Raw genomic sequence first — 18,939 nt, forward strand, 5'->3', positions numbered from 1 at the left:
ACATCAACTTGCATATTATGCCAAATGATTTTTCTTAAATCTCAGTCTTTCAAAAAGTCTTTTCTCTCGAGAATCAAGTTTTAAAGAAATGAATGCCACTTAATGCTATTGTTTTTTTAAACCTCCCCCAGTCTTATTCCAAAGAATTTATCTCGATCTTATTCCACAGAGAAAAGGTGTTTACAGAAATGTGGTAGTGAGACTGTATTTAGTGGTTTCTTCCCTGCCCTTTCCTCTCACAGTTCTCAGAATATGTGAGAGATTCCAAATTACAGAAATTGCTAAACCATCTTGTTTCAATGTAAGTCCTTAACAAAGATCTAAAAGCTTAGTAAAGAAATCCAATCCATGCCACCATTCATTACTTCACAAACTTAAACTCAGTAAAGGTATTTGGTCTGAAGTTTATTATCCAAGCCCTACTGCTCTTTTTGGACAATTTCCAGTACTTGCAATTTCAAAGAGACCAACTTATTGATCCACTGGTCACAGAAGCAGGAGATTAAAAAATAATAAAAATCACTATTAGAGTAGTGAATTATATCCTCAGAGTAAGCAATGCAGATGAAAAATATTACCTCATCATGTGTATATCTGTAATCTGCCTTCTTTGACTTCAGGTCCCATAATACCACCGTTCCAGATTCAAAGCCAATCAGAAGCTGTATTAATAAGAAGATGCATTAATTCTTTATAAGGAAAAGCAAAATGGTATCATTTGCAATGCCTGAAGTTCTTGTCCCAAAAGATATGCAGCATAATACTATATGTAGTAACTGCAAGTAGTTATAAAAAACAAAAATTAAAGAGGTGAAGGCCTCAGTGTTAGAAAAGTTTACTTTGTACTTATTCTCCTTATGTTCCAGAAAATATAATGGATATTCATGCAAAATCAGAAAAAAATGAAAGCATCCTTCTGAAGATTCCTTGGAAATTGTTCTGAGTTCCAGAAAGACCAACATTAAACCTATGTATATTCCATCCTGAGTGAAAATGAGGGATGTTGAAAAAGAAAACTTTATTGGGCATTATCCTCACTGGAATTAATTCTTCTTAAATTTGCTGGAAGAATAGAATATTCCCCCTGAAGTTCTCAGTAAGAGCTCATTTTTTTATAAAGAAATTACGTACTATGAGCTTTCTCCAGATGTCAATCACAATTGAGATAACTGGCTGAAGGAACACCAGAAACATTATTTGTTCATAGGAGGAAAGCTAGATAAATTAAACTAGGTAATTTCCCAAACAATCTTTTTGCAAGAAGCAAGATGAAACCTTTTCTGCAGGGAGTGAAGACTCAAATTGCTCTTAGTACTTGGTCTAACACGCTGTTGAGTATCCAAGTGTTTTGCTCTCCTATCTTAAGTGCTACTTCTCGTAATGGAAAAAAACCAAACCCCAAGGCCAACATAAAGCAGTAGTAACAATCTATTGCCATACCTAGAGGTTTTGCCTGGACAATCTTTCCAGCATGTTTAGTTGTTTCCAGTACAAAAACAACAGATCTCCTACAAGCTTACAAAGAAAATATTTCATCTCTTTCAGTGCTATACAGCACTAAAATACCATAAGTATTAGATATGTTTGATCTAGTAAAAGTGAATATTCAATTTTTCCCATTAACATTATGTATAATATTATTTTAAATTATCTTGCCTATCATATGCCATATATTATAATTTTTCTATGTTTACTTAAAACCTTAGAAAAAACACTATGATTAGAAAGCTAAAAGCATGAACAAATTTTAAAAGTGAGTACACAGGGGGTTTTTGCAACTGCAAAGGGTTTTTTTCAGCAATGTTTTTCTTATGAGAAATAAGAAAATGTAAAGTTGGATTTCAAAACAATGATTAATAGCCTGATCAATAAAACCAGTAGTTTTTAAACTTTAATTGACAATAATTAGATGTGGGGTGGAATACATCAAAATAAATTGATCATTTGTGTTTTATGAAAATCAACAACTTCATATTCTAGAGTCCATAAGCCTGCAATGTGATTCAAACCTAATTCTACAGAGAAACACATTAGCTATGCACTTACTGCAGTGAGCTTCACACTAATGAAGAAACCTCTACTCATTAAATTTTCTGCTGGACTGAAACCTCAGGTGTTCAGGATACAAGCTGATAACTAGTTAAAACTTTCAAACCACTGCTAAGACAACCGGATCATTCTCTCTACAATTTAATCTACTACTGACATGAAAAGCACAAAGTAGACAAAAAATATTTTTCCTGCATATGCAGAACACTAGTAAGCAAAGTAAGCAAAATGGTATGTCACAGGACAAAGACTCTTGTCTTGCAAGGGCTTCAAGAACATGTACTGTAAAACCTTCTGTCAAGATGAACAGATGATTATTATGATTGTTAATACTATCTCATAAGAATGAAAAGGCAAGTCTAATACATAGATCTTTCTCACATATTTTGGTTCACTTTTCTGAAATATCTTGTTGTTATGTAGGCCAGTTTCATTAGCACACAGCACCTAGTGATTATAATAAATTGCCTAAAATGTGAATATGAGTTAGATGCCAAATTCCACAAAACCCCTGTCTCAGATTAGTTAATCTAAAGAAAAAGTACATGGTATTCTATAAAAATATGCTGTTTCACAACTTTAAAATGTTTATTTGTATAACATCCAAGAGCAGGATAAAGAGCATGATAATTAATTTCCATCACACTTTCAGCACTCTAGTTATGACTGGCAGGTTTTTTGTAACATCTTAATTTTTATCACTGTAAGTAAAATTCTTTGCTTTTATTTCCAGAAGTTTTGCAGCTAAGGATTTTCATCTGTGTTTTCAAATGTTTCCGATTACAAGATGAATTATTCCAGTAATGTGCCCCACAGTCATGTCTGTACCTTGCCTTGTATTACTTTCAGGGCCTAAAACCTTTGTTGCCCTCATATACTTAATCCTTCCTTAAATAGGAGTGGTATCTATACTTTAGAAAAGTCTTGCTTTGAAAATAATGTATTGAAGAGTCTTTAAACATATCCTACCTTTCCTTCATCCATTGGATTGTCACTAATGTGGACAACAGGTCCTGGGTGAGATTTGGATGACCTAAAAAAGAAATACTTCAATTAAAAAAAATGTTTCCCTGCCCGAAACGGCATCACAAAATGATTGGAAATAATATAGATTCTGCAGATACAGACTCCATGCAAGCAAGTTGAGACATTTCAAAATGGAGTTACTTTTATCTTCAAGCCCATAAATGCTGTGTCTATTTGTAGACACTTAGTTTCTGTCTTATGGAACGACTTATTTACTGCCTATCAACAAAAAAATTACCATTAGCTTTAAAAATTTTATCTTAACACCTGTTGTTACAAAATTGACACTGTTGGATAAAATGTTGACTTTTACACTGGAAAACAGGCTTTGCCATTATTAATAAACTGCTCAAGACAGCCATTGTTACAATAACACAGAATTAACATTTTATGTTGGCTTCTTGATATTGAAGAAGATGGAAGAATCTTCTATTAAAGAGCTGTGCTTGCTGTAGCACCCTTTGGCAAGTGATGGACTTCGTGTATTTTTGAAAGTAGACATACTGGGAACAAAACACCAGCACAGTAAGAGAAGCACACAGCTACATCTTTTCCCCTACAAACCATTATATTTGTACATGCAATTTTAACATTAGAAAAAAGGAGAAGAAATGACAATAGCTATAAAATGTATTTTGCTCTTGGAATAGACATTTAAATTTGCATTTCAGAAAGTCATTTTCAATTTAGAATACATCAGCCCTCTTAAAAAATACCTATCTTTACACTTTGGTCTTTAATCCCAAACTGTAGAAGTGACATGTCTGTCCAAGGACCAGCCACACCATATTTTAATGAATATTATTTTTTCTTCTATTTTATCCCCACACACAGTGACTTTTACATCTATTTCTATATTGTCTATTTTGTCTATTTCCATGTCTATCCCAAAAACTATGATAAAATACTGCTAATAGGCAGAAACATATTAACATCAGCACTTCACGTTCATGAAAATAAAAAGTATTTACATGACTATGTACTTTGACAGTGTATGTAGTGCAGTAAGATAAATATGGAGGCCACTCTAGACAATGATATTCCTGCAACTGATGTTAACAACATCTGGGACACTCCTGTTCCCTCCCCTCCTCAGACAACACTTGGTTAAACTCACAGTTCAATGGCTTTATTCCACATGATGACATAGCCTGAGAGAGTAAATGATTCCACATTGACAATGTGAATGTTTCCTCTTTCGGTGCCCACATACAGCCATTTGCTTTGGAAAGGCAGATGACAAAATGTTATCCTGAAAGAGAAAGCCACCAAAAAGAAATTAAAGAAATGTCTTTTTGATATCCTGCACTGCAAGGTCTGTGCTGCCAAAAGGTAGAAATAAGGCAATAGTCAAACAAGAAGATATATGACAAGTTTGAGGTAAATTAGAAAAGCCAGTACATGACCAAAGAAAGATATGAAAAGATAATGTAGAACTTCAGCCTAAACAAAAAAATAGAAAGCAAGGTATTCTAAAACTCATAAATCATTCCAATAAAAAATAATTACAGTCACCTTTAAAAATTATCATATTGAATGTAGTTCATCAAGATTCCTGTCACATCAAACTTAAAATACAATACTCCTATAGTCTATAAATCTCCCTTTGGAATCTATCTACCTTCCAGTTTTAAAAAACAAAGGATTTTAGTAGTTACCATATGCAGATAAAGCTGGTTTCAAGTAAGGAGACAAAGACAAAAGATAAAACTCAAGAAAAGTAAGTTTACATGTAATCCAAATTAACCTCTAAAGAGCACACCTTAGAACAATCCTAAAGAATTATTAAAGTCATTTTAAAAGTAGTTTAAATTTCAAGCTGTTACTTTACTTCTATTGTGTTTTAATATTCTGCCTTACAGTTTTTTCTTCTGCTAGAAGACTCAACAGCTAACAACTGTATGTACCAGCAGAGGACTCCTCTTTGATGGTAGCTCCAGCACAAATAGTAGCGTTTGAAAACCTGATTATTTCTGCCCCCCTTGGGTCCTGATTATTGTTGACTATTTCTTCAAGATAAGGAAATAATGTCTGTGCAAACTGACAGAATGCTAACTCAAAATTGGAGTCTAGAAACTTTCTGGAAACTCTAAACCATTTTAATCTGACAGGGTCTGACATCGAAAGAAATTGCCAAATTACTTAGCTATCAAACTTGGGGTTTCAGAAATGCTTCAGCGATAAGGTAAAACAATTGTACAACGAATTTGTTCTGTCGGCTCTAATCCTTAGCTTTACAAATTTTTTTGTTCTTGTTTTCTCCCAGTTGGGTTGCTTATTGCCAAATCCATGCATCACTTCCCTAGCCTGTTAAGTATTTATGCAAAGAATAGCTTTAGATCCTTTGCATTAGATGCTCTATATGCACACCAACTTGAGCTGAAAGGAAAGGCTAACAGCAGCCAAGAGAGAAATTGCTGTGGCTGAAGAGATGTTAATTTGCACTGCTGGTTTCAAAAGTTAAGGCTTCTGTAGTGATACTACCTGGATTCAAAAGTGCACCATTTTGGGGTTTTTTTTCACTTATTTCTTCCTAATTAGGAAACACACTTTGCTCAAGCAAATATTTCATCTATCTTCTTTCCAACTCAATTTCTTGTCCTTGAATATTTATGCAAAAAGGCTGAACTAACTTTTTTCATTGATGTTTGACAGGAGAAAAATACTATACACATGACTTAAAATGCTCTTCCAACTCACTGAACTTACAGAGGTTGTAACACATTTAACTCTAAGCACACTAATCTGCAAACATCACAGGTTGAAGACTTGCGTTTTCCCAACATCCTTAAAAAAAAAAAAATTTAATGGAAGCTAAATCACATACATTGGTACACATTCCTCCTAGGCAGGCAGTTACTGTGTATAAAGATACAGCATAAACATAAACCTTCAGCACTCTGCAACACCACAGCAGCTTTTTGTGCCAGCACTCCACATGCCAAAAGCAGCTGGCAACCAGATCAGTTGGATCCAAAATCATGGCCTAGCAGCCAGAAAAAATAATCAGTAGCGGGGTTGTAGGCTTGTCTTGATTAGCAAGTTAATATTGTTAATTACAATTGTCCAACACATTATGAAAACCAATCTATTTCACATCATTTAAAGTGGGCAAAAATAAAAGTTGGGACTTCAGCTCTGACTACTTTAGCACAAGGGTGACACTTAAAGAAGTGCCCAGCTCCTCAATATTCTTGATACTCTTCTTGAATATGCAGGTATATTCAATTTACTGTCTCTTTTGTGCAACTGAGATTAATTTTGTCAAGAGTTAGCAAACAATGAAGTGATTCCATGACAATAGTAAAAGAACAGAACAAGTAGCTTCACAAAATATTTACAAACTCTTGAAGGCAGGAGGTTGAAAAGACTTCAAAATTGCTAAGTATAGGCACATAACAGAGTTCTTAACCTTATTCTTTGAAGTATTTTACCATTCTTCTACAATGTCTTGTATGATTCTTCTATACACTAAAAAATATTCTAGATCTTTTATTTCACAGAACAACTAGTTAAATCCAAAAGGAATGGCATGCTGATCCTGCTGTAAGAACCAGCATTTCTCCCTGAATGTAGTAAATGTTACTCCATTTACAAATAAAAAATATGCTTACTATTTTTTTTGTTTTCTTAATAGAAAAACTACATCTTCCAATTTTCAGAAATTCCACTATATTTTGACTGAATGACTCATTTCAGATAACTGTATTTATTTTAACAATTTACAGAATATTTCCAACATTAAAGTTCATGCACTTCATGAGGAGCTTCTCTCCTCACCCATTAAGGCTTCACCTTAAACTATGTATATTTTAAACAGCCCTCTTAAAAATGAAAAATCAGTGAAGCTATGACCATCCAAATGGCCAGTTGCCTTGTTTGCTCTGCTAAGAATTGGACTGATGATTGAAGGGATTCAAACTCCTTTTGGAGGATGGAAACAAAGGGTTAGAGTCTTGGTAGTGACACAATACTTACTTATTTGACACTTGGCCACAGACAGCTTTTTTTTTTTTTTCCTGAAGAATGCAGATTTTTCTTTCAGAAACCTGTCTTTTTGCCACAAGATTAGAATATACTTCATCCATAATATATTTTAGGATCAACAGAAGCAGAATTTGCCATATAATGCTCAAGCCATTCCTACTACTTGAGCACTCTTCCCCCTCTCTCCCTACCCACAAATGGATATATATATAAAAGTGGAAAATATAATCAATTGTTGGGAACACATCAAAAAGACTACAGATAAAAAAATTTTGTACTAGTATTTCTTGCATATAAGCCCCAACTGCCTGAAAACAATGTAGCAGTCAAAAGCAGACTACCACACTTTTCTCCTGTAGCAAGCCATTCTGCCCAAAAATATTAAAATAGAAGCATTTATGATTTAAAGTAGCCCCGTTTTGTGCATCTAAAGAGACAGCCTGGGATTGTCTGAGCCAGCAGTCACAGAAAGCAGGCTTTTGCAGGCAGTTCTTTCATGGCACAACAGATTCCTCATGTTGTCTCCAAGGCAATTTCAGCTCCCTCACTAAGTGTAGTACATTTTGTGAAACAGACTAAACTTTTAGCATAAACCAGTACTGGGCACAGCATGTCATTTCAAATATTTCACTTTCCCATATCTTCACAAAGAGAAAGATCCCTTTATAGAAAAAAAAAATGCTTTAAGGAGATTTATTTTTTCAATGTGAAATCTACAGTATAAACTAACATAATCACTAAAATGAGGTACTGTTATACAACCCCAAAGCAGTTAGGGTAGTTTTAAATTCTCCCGTATCTGTAATTTACTGTAAGCACAAAATCTTCCTCTTCATCGCATACATAGTCGCAAAGTTACTCCTTTCCCACCCCTCAAAAAAAAAAAAACACCCCAGATTTTTCTTCCTTGCAAAATGAATTTGTAAGAGTTGAACCAATAGTTCAAGAAAAAAAAATTATAAACAGAAAAGCAAGTGACACACCCGCAGGGGAAAACAATGATAAAATATTTATTGTTCTTACACTAATCAAAATATAATTTAGGATATTGCTTACGGGAGAGTCTTAGCAATGACAAGAGAATCTTCAATAAGTGGTTTGTAAACCTGCTGAAAGGATTCCCTTTCTTAACTTCAGAGCATGTATCTTTTCTTATAATCTATCAAAGCTATGAAAAAAAATCTTAATTGCTGCTGTTTCACAACATATATCAAAACAATTAATATAGCAAGTGATAATACTCCCTACAGGAATTTAATTACAGTAATACTAAAGAAGACAACTTATTAAATTAATACGTAAGTAAAATAGTTAGTTTTTTAAGAGAAAATATTAAGGAAAACCGGCAGGCTGTTAACTTGACTGTATTGTTATGACAGCAGAAACCCTTCCAAATTAATCTTTACCTTTTCCTAGTCTACTGCATTATGAAGCATTATATACTCTTCAGAATTTTTCACTGCTTTAACAAAGCACAATGACAAATGCTTTGAAGCATGACAAACACTGATAACAGGTTTTATTGTTAAATCACTAAAATATTTCTCGTGCTTCAGGCTATCATTATAGGTCTGCAGTTACTGTAAGTACACTAGCTGCTCAGATCATTATTGCATCAAAAAAATAAAAGCAAAAGATTAAGCTGTCAAAGCTGAATTCTGCACACCTTTATCCTCAACCTTTCACGTATGAGATAGCACCATGTAAAATTCAGAAGCTGAGAAGTTTAATTCTGATGTTAGTGTAGACTCCACGTCCATGCACTCTTGTCAACGTCTTCCACAGGCTTAAAAAGTCAAAAGCCAGTGTCAAAATGACATACTGATGGAAACAAGCAGTGGCTTGGATACTGCCTAACTGCTGCAAAAGGGTCTTTTTCCACATCTGATAACTTCAATAAGCTTAAAACATCTCCATGTACAAAAAAGGCCTCAAAGACCAGAAGCCATATGCAGAGGAAGAAATCCTCTTCAATGCATCCTAAAAATGTCCCACCAAAAGAACATGTGGGTTAATGCAGTACATTACAGGAACAGAACCAGGTACTTCAATTCCATTTATATCCCATAACAGCACTCCAAATGGTGCTTCCCCAAATATATTGACTTGAATGGCTGCCTCTTAAGGCAGCTGAGAAGCACTGATGTTCAGTATCTGAGTAGTAGTAGACACCAGTGGTGTCACAACGGAGTAAGCATGTGTCAGAGCAAGATACTCAAGTACCTTGGGATGACACAAAAAGTAACCAGACCATTGGCATGTCAGACACCCCCAGAGGAGTTCACAAATACATAGTGCAGGGTATTACACCAGTGGTAAGAAAGTTTCAGATTTCCTGGGTGTTTTGTGTAAATTCTTTCAATACTGAAAAATTCTCTTGGTTTCCAAATCAGTTGCCTCAAAAGGTACATGGGAAGCCACAAACTCTAACTGAAGGAAAAAAAAAAAAGAGGCCATATCAGAGACGTAGCTCTCCCACAGGAGACAGAAAAATTATTCCTATCACTGAGGGAGAAGTCTGTCATCTAGGCAGAACTTGAAGACCAGAGGTCAAATTCTGCCCAAGAAAGTGGCAGTTGGCCATTATATGCCTCATATCACTGTGAAAGTCAGTGTGAAAGAACCAGCTAACAGGGCAACTGAGGCAATTCAAAAACCATTTCTCAGAAATTTGAAATTTTTGAGTGACAGGACTCAGCATTTTGGTTCTGCCTCAGTGCTAAAGGCAGCAGAAGGCAACTGATGCAACTGCAGTTCCATCAACCACACTGACATGTGGAACTCTGCATGTGTGCATGGCCTCGAGGAAACATTTTTCAAAGGAATTTGATCCTTGTGAAAGAAACATTCACATATATGGCAAATCCAGACAGTCAGTAAGTTCATTTTCTTCTGCTAGTTTCTTGAAACAAGATCAAACTCCTTCTAATTACATCCCCCAGTGAATCACCACTGAGTTAAAATTTTAAGCTCACTAGGTAAAAGGTTTTACATGACACCATCATGGCAAGCAGACCCAGTGATTATTTTCTCTCACTCTGAAGAAAGTCACTTTAAAAGTGTGTGTGTGGGGGGGGGGGGACCCAAAACCCAAACAAGAACAAACCCCAAACCAAAAACTTAAGTTATGTGTGAAAAATGAACCAAAACCACATAAACAATGTCTATCATCACCTGCTCTCACAGGCAAGACAACCTGTATGTCCTTCTGCTATCCACAAAGTGGCAGAATTGGTCAGTTTATAAATTCAAGGTGGAAGAAAACTCCCACGTTGGCTAAGGCACAGGCTGAGTACAAAGTTACAGTATCTAACAGGGCAACATACATGCCAAAACAAGTTTAAATTCTTATTAATAAGTAAACACAAGTGGGATCTTCCACTCTCTGTAGACAGTGTTCCAAACACAATGCTGAAGTTTCTGTTTACAGCAGGATACAAAGCCAAAGATATTTTTTGCATAATTTTGTAACTCTGAATTATGCAGTTTCATGTTGAGGAAAACTATTTAAATCCCACTGCACAGAAGCTGATATAGTTGACATATTAAAAATTAAACTGCTATCAAGGCATTCAGAGATCGATATGCAGAGCACTCACACGAAACACTCAGTTCTATTTTTATGCCATTCTTGCTTTGTGACTTACCATAAAGACAAACTTTCTTTTGGCATTAGAACAGGGAATGTCAGCTCAGGAAGGATGCAAGTCTTGGATAATGAAAGAAACTTTTCATACTTGTATACAAAGTTGGTTTGCTTTGGCTGGCAAAGGGGTCTCAAATTTGTAATCCTATGTTACTTTTTCTTTTTTTTTTTTTTTTAATCAAGTTACTTTGTCACTCCACCCTCTCAAACAGGATCTGTGAAAGTCTGTGGTTAGTGATACATGTTTGACCTTTCACACCTTAGATCAGCACCAAGTTTAACAGTTCCTGCATGGCAGGAAACTAAAGCCAGATTAGGTATGTATGTATGTATGTATGTATGTATGTATCTATCTATCTATCTATCTATCTATCTATCTCACAACATGTTTTCAATATTTACTCTAATAAGATGTGTTAACTACACTTATTTCAGAGCTAGCCTAGTGTGACATTTATATTACTGAGTTAAAGCAAATTTGACATGAATCTTGCATTACTTGTTAACATACAACAATCTTGTGTTTAAGATACTTTTACATAGATACATAGATGACAAAGGAACTAGATAGTGATCTACTGAAGACACCTTAGAGAAGTATGAAACCTGAGATACTAAGTTCACACACTGAATTGTGCATTCTGAAAAGAGGCAGTATTTAGACACTTTTAACTTGCATGACAAGTCACACAAGCAACTGCTCACCATCATTTTGTCCCAGCCCCTACACGCCACTTCTCACAGTCAAGTAACAGTGGCCAAGCATGACATTGGTTTACTATCTCCTAACTCTGCTTTGGTAACTAGAACATAAAGCAGCTGCAAAACCCCCATGAATGCAACAAACAAAAGGCTAGAAAACTTGAACTAGCTTGTTTTGCACTGAGCTTTTGACATCTTTCAGTAATTTCAGCTAACGGATTTGTTACATATCTAAAACCTCACGCTTCAGAAGACTTGCTTCAAATTACTAACCATCACTGTTACAAAAGGCAGTCAGGAGCTATAAATCCATTAAAGGTCAGTTTGTTATCCACAGATTCTCAACCAATTTAATGATTCAACAGAAAGCAGCATATTTCAGGACTCTTGGCCACTGCTTTTAAAGAAATGTTTTGCTCAAATCTAAGATGATGCAAGTTACCCAAAGACATTTTCCACGAAGCAGAACATAGCCTGTAAAGGCATAGAATTATATTAAAAGGAATCAGCTCTTTCTCACCACTCCCTGTTCTTAAAAGTCATGAGTAGAAAAGCAAGATTTCACATCACTTCCCTGTCATATACTAAAGAGTGCTTTCTGAAATCATTTACAGATTTAAAACTCAAATTTTCAGGTAAGTTTACAAAATACTTAAACACATGACACAAGCATTTATAGACAAGCTAGCTCTGTGGTTTGTATCTTAAGATGTTTAAAACACCTGAAAGTGAGGTAGCCAAATTCAATTACCAACAGGATAAACAAATACGAAATCTAGAAATCGAGTTGTTAGACATGGGGCAGTCATTCTTCCACATGACTAAAAGAAGGGAATTAGCCAGAGCTGTTAAAAGGCTGTGCCAGAAGACTACAGAATTCATTAATGAAGTCATAGCCTTATCATTTGCTTTTTTAGTTAATGTTTTTAAACACAGTTAAATAATAGTTTTCAAGACTAAGAAAATCCTTTCATCTGGGTAGCTAACTGCTACAGTCAGCTTTCTATGCTAAAGAAAACTTTTTAGTTCAAATCTAAACCTTACATAGGACATTGTTATTTAGAAACGAAATTTGCCTGTGACATATTAAAGTTCAACTCCTGTTAAACAGGACACAAATACTGCTTTTCTTCCATCTCAACACACTTCCAGGTAAATCCAATCAGTTATATAATTTTAAACATTAGCCTCAACAAAGTCCTAGAGCAAATACTGAAGCCACTAGATTCATGGCTTCAGTCATATAGTAAGAGTTCCAAGATATCTAATCTCCCTTCACAAACTGACGAATTATCATTAGAGAAGGCAGTTATAAGGCTGTGTTGTAGCATACAAAATACTTTAAATAAATCCAGTTTGAGAAGTTAGTTATCCTTATGAACAGATCTTAATCCCACAATAAAAAGTACTTTAAAACTTTTATTAATTAGGTTTATAACATCTTCATGCTTGTGACTTGAGAACGTAGAAGCTGAGAGAAGATGACTTTAGTCATGGTATGGGTTGTGGTGCTGCACCTCTCTGCCACCCAGGACACTCACTTCTCTGATCTGAGAAATGCTCATTACGCCCTGGCCTTGATGAACTGCATTCAGACTAAGCTCCCCTTGAGCTTATCAGGAACACTGTCTGTCCCCAGGAACTAACAGGTGTCTAATGAACACTTTTTTTTTAACAAACAGCCTTGGAAATTTATTTTTCTTGTCTGAACAACAACCCAAGTGGAATAATATTTTTGTTGTTGAACACTCCAAGAAAGTTACCAAGTCAAATTGGCCAGGATGGAAAATTACTACAACTAAAGCCCACTCTCTTCATATCCTCTAAACAGTGGTCCAAAGTGAGACCCTTTTGAGCTCCTGATTATAAGAGGCTAATGTCTATTAAAGCCCACTGTCTAACAACCCTATAAGCAGCAGTCCACAGTGAGATCCTTTGGAACTCTCGATTCCCAGAAGATAAGGGGCTAATGTGTACGTCTCAAACACAGATAACCAGATGGCTGTGGAGCCAGCCAAGGACTGTTATTACTAACACAGAAGAATTGCTGGTAAAACCAAGGACTATTGGTATTAACACACTATGAGAAAGAGCAAGTTTTGGCTGCAGAAGGGGGTCCAGGTGGAGATAAGAGAAGCACTTTTCCTTTAGAAAAAACACAACACAGTATAATGCAAGTGCAGGAATGAGTGGCAGGAAGTGGACGCGGCAATAAGCTGGGATTAGAACCACTAAAGACCCCCAAATCCCTCTGACTCATTTCCAGAAAGGCCTGAAAGAATGGACTGTACATAACCAATTTACATAGAAAGCAAGAAACCTATCTGTGAGGTGGAGAAGAAACCTGCCCATACAAAGGTACTCCCCCAAGCCTGGGCAATGTCCCCAGGATCCTGGACCTCTCATCAGCCAGACCAAGGCAGCTGGATCAATGCTGAAACCAGGACTGACATTCCATCAGCTAGATAAAAATAGATCAGTAGTTGTCATTTCAGCATCCTTCTTTTCTCCTTTCTTTACTTCTCTTTTCCCTCTCTTTTTCTCTTTTCCTTTAATTCATCCCTCTCTTTAATTTCTTTTCTTTTTTTCTTTCACTCTTTTTTTATTTTAGCTCATCTCTCCCCCTTTAATTCCCCTCTTCCCTTTCACCCTACCCCTTTATCCAAAATCCACTGCCATGTGGTTACATAGTAGGGCAGGGACTAAATACCCATTTCCATACCAAGTGTGTAATCTATCAATAAAATTTTGATTGATTGTGGACCCTCTTTTGACATTCCTTTCAACCAATGAACACTCCTGAATCTTAAGTACTTCCTTCCCCTTAAGGGTGACTTGTCACAGAGAAGATTCAATTTTATTCATGAATGCTCTCCTCAAACTTAGTTGTTAATATACACCATAAAATCGACCTAAGAAAAGCCCATTTACTTCAGATTCATACAGCACATTGAAAGTATTAGGCATAATTAATTACTAAGAGCTGAGTGTATAAAGGCCCCTACTTAGAATTATTCAACAGTGAATTTTTTGCAGTTTGAGTTCAAATCAAAATATTTACCTGATAATTAAATTACATGTTATTTTATAAACTAGTCAAAAGAAAACAGAATATTTGAAAACAGTGAACAGTCATCCAGCATGACATAAGTGGCTATGACAATGTCTGACATATCTGGGAATCTTAAGTGTTCTGGCTACTTTTATATATTCTTATAATAGATATTTTAAAATTCAAATTGCTGGAAGAATAAGCCCTTGTCCCAAGCTGTGCTTACACCACTCATGGTAACTATGGTGCTCTCATTACCTACCTTAGCAAGACAGGATTAGTAACTAATTCAGCCACTAAAGCAACATCAGTGACCGAGCCTCCTTTCTACCCACACTCAACTCCGTCTGACAGGTTTTGCTACCGACATCATCATATTTACAGAAAAAGGACAGCTTAAAACTTTCACTTTGCTTAACCAAAGATACCCATACATCTAAAACTCTAAGCCAGCTTACAACAGATTTGCACACAATCAGAATCACCTCTTCAGACACCTGTTTTAAAGCATTAGTTAGAAGCCCACGTTTAAGTGTGATTTCAGGATACAAACCCTAATTTTACACTGACACTTAAGTAGACACTACAAGAGAAAAGTCACTAAAAAAAAGGAAGGGAGAGGTCGGAAATTCAGTTTGGACATACTATTGTATCTCCTACACTTTGACAACCCTCAATAAACTAGGGGTTATAAACTGCATTTCTCTCCATTTGACTTTTATGCTGTATAAAGGAACACTATCACTCCTCTGGGGTTGAGAATTTGCCTCAGCTAACAAAGCTTTCTGTTTTCTGTATAACAGTTCAGAATCACAGAACTGTCTGGGCCTGAAGGGGGTCTTTAAAGATCACCTAGTCCAACTCACCTGCTGTGGGCAAAGATATCTTTCAGTAGATAGTTGATCAAAGCCCCATCCAACCTATTCTTGAACACTTCCAGGGATGAGGCATCCACTGCTTCTCTGGGCAAGCAGTTACAGTGTCTCACCACCCTCACAGTGAAGAATTTCTTTCAATACCCAATCCAAGTCTACCCTCTTTCACTTTCAAGTCATTACCCCTTGTCCTATTCCTACAGGCCCTGGTCAGATTTTATGCATGGTGATTATAGAAATAATTTCAAAAGGGACTTGGAATCCTCTATTACAGAAAAACCCAGTAGTCTGCATTCATGTTGGTCCTGATGAACTTGTTCATAATGTGCTCTTTAAAACTACAAGGTTACCATTTAACCCACCCAACAGTTTGTTTAACACTTTACCTGACACTACATTAGAAGGTATTACATAAGTATTTAACTTCTTCTGTTGCTACCCATTACTTAAAATTTATTACCTCCTGCCCTATTCAAAAGGGATAAAAGTCACAGATTATTCTGTGTTCTTGCTAGTATTCTTTGAGCTCCTCAAGCAGTCCATCTCTAATGCATTCTATTCAAAAGCAAGCACAGAATTCCAGCTGAGACTTTACATATACTAGAAAAGAAGAAATACTTGCTTTTAAAAAAAAATTTCAGAAATTTAGTCAACTGACTTTTAGAAATTTAATCTGAACTATCTCTTTAGCTTGCTTACAATTCTATTACTTGAGTATAAAAATTTTTAGTCAAAACCCAAGTTGTTTTGTTTGTTATATCAGCTACTCTGATATAAACAAGAGCTCTAACACTACAGAATTCTGCTTTGCCATCAACGGAGAAAAAATTCCAGGTAAAAAATTGAATTAGTTCTCCTGTTGTCTTGTTGGTGCACACACTTCCTTTTGTTCCAAAATTCCTCTGAAGACATATATTCAAAGTATTTTATCCCACCACTTTTTTAAGATATGAAAATTGATGTTCAGCAATGCAATACATAAAGTGATAGAAAACACATCTCAGTTTAGGTCACTAGTGTGTCTATTCACAACTACTTAGGGCCCTAGCAGATTGAAATTCAAACCCAGTGTAAGCCCAGTTTCAATTATGTACCAAGTTAGGACCTGGTCTGCATTACTAAAATCTGATCTTACAATAGCACGCAATGTGATGCTAAGGGGCAGTGCAATAATAACCCAGTCCCTACCGTTCCCGGTTAAATTTGAGTGAATGAAGTATAGCAGGTCTCTTCTGGCGCAAGTTCCACAGGTGTAAGGTGTCATCAGCCAAGGCACTCACAAGAGCTCCCTATGAGAAAGAAAACATTTTAGTCAACTTGTTTTCATCACCCTAGGAACAGTGTTTCATCACAGTGGAAATACACTACGTATTTATTACCAGGAGGAAAAAAATGTGTAAGCATGTGCATCAACACCATAGCACAGATAAGTTCTAAGTAGCAGGAATGAGACAACTGATGTGATCACATGTTGTTCAGCTCACTCATATTTGTTTCAGTACTATACTGAGAGGTGGTGGGGAAGGAGCTTTTTCCAGTGTGTGCTCATCAGTTTCCTCATGTCCATCTCTATAGACAAATCAAGCAATGAACTGAACTACTAATATCTATGTGCTGAGAAAGCTAGTGAGGTCCCTCTAAAAACCTGTCCCTAGCTAGCTCAAGAACAGCACTGCTGTCAGATCTCAGCTGCTACATCCCTAGAGAAACACATCTGAAACTGAGGCAGCATTATTCAGTTCATGTCTAAGACAGTAGCTCTATAAAATAAAACTAAGTACCTACTGAAACTGGTAGTACTATTGGAAAAGTACTTCACCACTTCCAAAGATAACTTGCAATGTTCAAGGACACAAAATGATATTCCTAGTTCTTGCTTATAACAAAAGACTACTCTAGAGACAAAGATATTTTCAGCAGTTAGTCAAGCATTTTCCAAAACTCAAAAAGTTAATTTATTTATAATTGTTATTTCTGTTTGCTATTCATGCTACATCACTTATATTAGCTAATTTTAATGCTTCCTTAATGAAAAACTAAAGAAAATATGCTCCATACCTTCTCTGAATTACACATAAATCATTTTACTAACCTCATTAATCAGGAACTGAAGTTGGATTACTGCAGCTCCACTGTCATGTTGACAGTAGCATTCAACTCCTGGCCGACCAAAGCTGGAATTGGCACCATTAAGGAATAATTGTTGCATGTAACAAACAAAACACACAGCATAACCAGCATTTTCACTTTCACTAATACCACATTCACACAGGCTAACATCCTGCTTCTAGCTAGTGCACTCAACATATCTAATCACACAGAGCTGTTACCAAAACAGTAGTTTATAAATGCCACAAAGTAACACAAAATTTGAAAGACCTACTATGAAATACAAAAATTATGTACAACTGCTTAACTTACAGTGATTTAAGGGAATCTTCATCATGGAGAACTTGAAGAATGTTGAAGCAGTTATTTTAACAATGTTAAATATAAGAACTAGAATAAAAGGAAGTTAATCTAAATAAACATCATAAAAAAATAATTGCATTTTTCAAATGCCAAAGGATCTTTCTCACCATTTAAACATTACTTAAGGTAAAAAGAGCTGAATAATGTAAGGCATGTTAAAAAAAAAATCTGCTGTGACAGAGATGAGAAGATCAGTAGCCAAAATATGGAGGAGTCAATGGAAAATTATGTATAATGTAAATTCCCAGGATCTCTGTATGAAGACTTCCTGGATTCACACCAGCTATGAGATAACAAAAGCTTGCTCATTTTCACTCTCACATGTAAATTGGTCCTATCCTTCCATAATGAATATTGATAGAAGCAGCACCAAACAGATTCTTTTAGTTCTCCATACTTAACTCATATATTAGTTACAAACATTCTGTATTTTATATGTGGTCATGCACCTGCTTCTGATACAAAATTAAGTTCTCTAACGTCTAGGAGATCGAGCAGAAATAACAGAGGAATTAAGCAAACTGGTCAGTAATTCATCATTATTGTATGCCCAGGGTTTCTGGACTATAATTTGTCAGGGCTGAACACTTCTTGTTTTAAAGAAGCACCTTAGTTTTTGGAAGAAAGGAAATTATTCCAAAGCTGTATACAAAACAGGGAATGTATGTACAACTTTTTCCTCTCAGTATATGCAAAAAATTAATAAAACAGTGTAATTCTCACCCATTCTGCAAGCTTTCCATTTACTGAGAAATTGCTGAAAAGAAACAAAGTGGATAATATGTGCATTCTTAAAAAACATGTGCATTCATGCTACAGGCAGTTGGAAGGCTGAAAAAGACTACTAGGCTGCATGCAAATCAAAACTCAGACACATCTCCTGCTCAGCCTCTAAGCTGGTAAAATAAAATGTAAGTAGAAAAACAGCAGGGAGAAGTCTGCTTCAACACACTGCAATATTTTAAACTTTAAAACCTGAATCACATTCTTCTAGACTAATGAATCTGCATAACATCCAGCTAAGTGGTGAGATATACACTAAACAGATGTTAAATAATCCCCCAAACTTAATACCAGCTTTCTTCCCCAAACAGAGTAAGTAATTTAATTTTGTTCTGCCATGGAAGGAC

The 18,939-nt window shown here is 35.7% G+C and overlaps 1 protein-coding gene across 8 annotated transcripts in view; it reads right to left on the reverse strand.

The window, feature by feature from the left end:
• STXBP5 (syntaxin binding protein 5) overlaps window positions 1-18,939 on the reverse strand; it is a 108,290-nt gene that overhangs the window by 59,918 nt on the left and 29,433 nt on the right. For all 8 annotated transcript variants that reach the window (XM_069010423.1, XM_069010422.1, XM_069010429.1 and 5 more), the window contains 5 exons: window positions 17,430-17,511; window positions 16,526-16,626; window positions 4,193-4,327; window positions 3,019-3,082; window positions 579-662 (listed from right to left, as the gene is read on the reverse strand). In XM_069010423.1, the coding sequence (XP_068866524.1) occupies window positions 579-662; window positions 3,019-3,082; window positions 4,193-4,327; window positions 16,526-16,626; window positions 17,430-17,511 (466 nt within the window). The remainder of the gene's footprint in view (window positions 1-578; window positions 663-3,018; window positions 3,083-4,192; window positions 4,328-16,525; window positions 16,627-17,429; window positions 17,512-18,939) is intronic.

The sequence above is a fragment of the Aphelocoma coerulescens genome, chromosome 3, assembly GCF_041296385.1.
Source record: "Aphelocoma coerulescens isolate FSJ_1873_10779 chromosome 3, UR_Acoe_1.0, whole genome shotgun sequence".
Taxonomy (NCBI): domain Eukaryota; kingdom Metazoa; phylum Chordata; class Aves; order Passeriformes; family Corvidae; genus Aphelocoma; species Aphelocoma coerulescens.